The following is a 3835-nucleotide window of genomic DNA, read 5'->3' as shown; positions in this document are numbered from 1 at the left end:
TCTCCTGTTATCATCTATATTAAATATGTATGCAGTTACTTTTCATTTGCAATGTGAAGGAACAAACAAAAAAAGAAAACGCATATAATGAAGATAAAACAGAATAATAACTACGGAAAAAACACTATACAATGTATAATTATAACCACCAAAGCAACAATAATAATGCAAGTAAAGCCCATAAAAAATGTGCAACTTCGACGATGACTTGACTGGTTTTGCAGCAATAGATGGAGGATATTAGGGATACTCGAAAATCGTTTTGAAACCTTTTCTAATTGAATGCAAAATTATATATACATACATATATATATATATATTATTGAGATGAACATTTGAATATATATAAATAAAACATCTAAAATAACAAATATTGAGATAAATTTTATGGCATATTAAATGTTGCTAAACAAGTATATATATTCGCAAGGGTATATTATATGTTAACTTGCTATTTTAAATCAATTTCGAATATTACAAGTTACAAATTAAACTGTTAAACGAGGAGCAAATAAATAAAATATTAATGATGAATTTGCGAATAAACTACTAAGAAGCATAGAGTGAACTCCATTGGATTCACGTGCTAAAATAAACGACAATATGCGTAAAGTATGAAAAGGCAACTTAAACTAACATACTAAATATTTATGACGCAAACGATGGTTATTATAAAATATATACACACATGTATGTATGTACTTATTTCGAATAACTATATATGAGCAAATGTTACATAACAAGGCATACACAAAAGCTAACCAACACACAAATTAAATGTTTATTATATGCCCACAAATATTATTATATATACAATACATATACATATATTAGTAGTTAATGTTTACACACACACATTTGAACACATACAGCAAAACATACTCGTATATGGTATTTGAAAATCGATGAAATCTACCTATTCAACTAACTACCGAATGGCATCGTCTAAAGCAATGTTACATTAAGTATAATGAACCAAAATGCGAGAGCAGAATATGAATGAATGAATATTTTAAATGATGCTTAAATAGAAAACGATGGGGCTTTTGTTAATGGATTGATTTATCCAGAGGCATGCACATTCTATACTATTCACTATTTACTAGTCAAGAATGTTGAAAGCAACAACGAAGATATTATAACATAGATGCGGAGAAGCTTTTTGAAGTATTAAATGAAAACTATATTTTTTAGCAATGAATGTTTTTATTAATTTTTGTTACGCACATGTTTAAGCATTATTTTTAACAATAGCTAAATATTTAGAATGATTTTGTTGTTACATATCGCGAAAATAGTTAAACCAACTTTTTGCTTGGGTTGTATATTACGAACGTTTTTAGAATATGTATTTAAATGACAGTTATTTACAGTTACTTAGTTAAAAGATATACAAATCAAACAATAGACATATTTATATATCCAAAATCCATTTTAATATATAAACTTTACAATTCACAACATATACTACATTTCAATTCGTAATGTCTTCTCAATTTTAGTAGTGATTTACAAAAGCAAACCAATTTTCGACATACATATTACGAATTTATTAATAACGTATACAAAGAGTTAACGTCTTCGATAAAAATAAAACATTTTACGAACAACTCTGAGCTTGATTTATTCTCATAGTTATGAACCCAACTTTATCGATATCATACCTACCTTCGCAACACCAAACATCATCATTTAAATTGATTCCTATACCTATACCCTCAACTGGCACATATTCAAATCACATTCAATTGTTTTAGAGACAAGCATTTACAATGACAAAAGTAGAACACAAAGTACATCTACTTATAGTACACACACTCACATAAGCATACTGGCATTATCTATAACTTATCGTGCAAAAACAGAACATATATATCACATCAGATAATATCATTGAGCGCATAATGAATGAAAACTGATGAAATGCTGAAATATTACAAACGAACACAAAAAACAACTTATAAGTAAAATACCCAACTAAAATATATATATATTATAAAATACATAAATAATTCTTATACATTACTACATATGTTGCAAAATATACCAAATAAAAATACTCGTATTATTGTGAAAAACCCAAAAAGACAAAAAAATCAAATATATATATATAGTACATATAGTACATGCATACTTATATACATATATTATGTACGTGTATGTTGTCTGTAATTGCATATAAAAATCGAAAATATGATCGTGAACATTTATGAAGCATCTACAAAAGCATGAACAACATTTGAATTATACAATACACATATATATATATATATATATATATATATATATACAATGCATACGTACATAAATACTTTCCAACTATTTCCAACGGCAATACAGCAACCACAAAACCCAAGTAACAATAAACGAGTTGATGATTGATACAAAAAAAAAGTGCAGCAACAATTGTGTTACATTTATTCACTTGAGGTAAGGGGCTGCCACGCACAATTTCGCGTGCGTTTACCTGGAAATGTTTGACAACATTGACATTAGCGAACAAGAGAGTGGGAGACAGAGAGACAGCGAGAATTGCACAGGTAAACTGAATCCTTGAAGTGGAAAAACGTCTGGCCAATTTTAGGCTAATGACACCAGGAAAACACTCTCGATCTCGATAGTCTCTCGCCGTTAATCTCTTTTAGCTCTCTTTTATGGTGCAGCCAGGCACAACATGCAACAAGTAATGTCTCCATGGGCTTGGACTTGTCTCTGGGTTTTAGCCTTGCCTTCTACCTGTATAAGCGGAACAGTTTTGGCCGACAGATGTGCGACAGATAAAAAGCAGGCACTCGCCCTGCCTCCGACCAGTCACGACGTGCCAACTGACAAAAACACAACACGCGATCTTAAACAACACAGCACAATGCAAGCCAAGTGGAATTATGCAACAAAACATTGGCTGACTTTGACACTGCTGGCAATCCTGGGCTGCTGTTACCGGTGCCAAGCAGCCAGCGTGAATTTACATCTGCAGCCGGTGGAGAGTTTAGACCCAATGCTGAATGACAGCTCACAGAGTGAATTGCGACCGTTATCGTGGATAAGAAGTGCTCAGGATATGTTTGGCAGTCCCGCTGGCCATGTTGTGGTGCAGGTGGCCAAGGAGCTGCTGCATCGCTCAGCGGGCAATAGTCAAGTGCGTGCACATATATATATATTTAAATAATTTAGGCGAGACATCATTACTGCTATTTGCAGGTGCTCAGCTTGAATCTGACCAATTTGCTGATCATTGTGCTGCTCAAGGTGCTGATCTTTTCGGCTGGACTGCTGGGTGCCGGACATTGGAGTGGCTATGGTCATGGCTATGCCAGATCCGCTTCACGCATGGACAGTCTCCATGGCCTGGGCATTGGAACGGGCGATGACTATCTGATAATGGGCTTTCTGGCCGCCCAGGGTGCCGGTCATGACGATTGCCTATATGCGGCCGCCTGTGCCTGTCCAAATGCTGCCTATGAATATGCCAAGTCAGCTCGTGCGCTGCTGGGCGCCATTGAAATATTCGAGGGGTGAGCCAGACAAATATCCACATATTAATATTAACAATATATGTCTGTGTAATAATTCACAGTGTACCATTGGAGGAGCCACGCTATAATGATCTCATCGTGCTGATGGAGCGTGCCGCCTACGATGGATATCGAGGAGCTAGCTGCAACACCACCCAATCCTGTGATGGCCTCTTATAGCCAGATCACTGCGATTCATCATAATCATAATCATACTATTTATGTTTTGTAGTACAAAGGAAATATGTATTTATTTTAGTGCTATTGTAGTATTGCTTTAGGCTGTAGCTACGGTAAAAAAATTCAGCACAAAAAGCAAT

At 34.3% G+C, this 3835-nt stretch overlaps 1 protein-coding gene across 1 annotated transcript; it reads left to right on the top strand.

The window, feature by feature from the left end:
* Positions 1-2987: 2987 nt before the first annotated feature.
* LOC6563934 lies at positions 2988-3695 on the top strand. The gene is made up of 3 exons (XM_001990000.2): positions 2988-3139; positions 3202-3515; positions 3578-3695. Exons 1-3 carry the CDS (start codon positions 2999-3001, stop codon positions 3693-3695), a joined length of 573 nt encoding a protein of 190 aa, XP_001990036.2. The 5' UTR covers positions 2988-2998.
* Positions 3696-3835: the final 140 nt, after the last annotated feature.

Source organism: Drosophila grimshawi, unplaced genomic scaffold, assembly GCF_018153295.1.
Source record: "Drosophila grimshawi isolate 15287-2541.00 unplaced genomic scaffold, ASM1815329v1 contig_311, whole genome shotgun sequence".
NCBI classification, from domain to species: Eukaryota; Metazoa; Arthropoda; class Insecta; order Diptera; family Drosophilidae; genus Drosophila; species Drosophila grimshawi.
This window is presented reverse-complemented; position numbering and strand designations above follow the sequence as displayed.

Bases quoted from the DNA above. Each gene is read 5' to 3' on its own strand.
- LOC6563934 (XM_001990000.2), top strand. From the start codon at position 2,999: ATGCTGAATGACAGCTCACAGAGTGAATTGCGACCGTTATCGTGGATA. The intron at 3,140-3,201 runs GTGCGTGCACAT...TGCTATTTGCAG, and splicing joins GCTCAGCGGGCAATAGTCAA to GTGCTCAGCTTGAATCTGAC. The intron at 3,516-3,577 runs GTGAGCCAGACA...AATAATTCACAG, and splicing joins GCCATTGAAATATTCGAGGG to TGTACCATTGGAGGAGCCAC.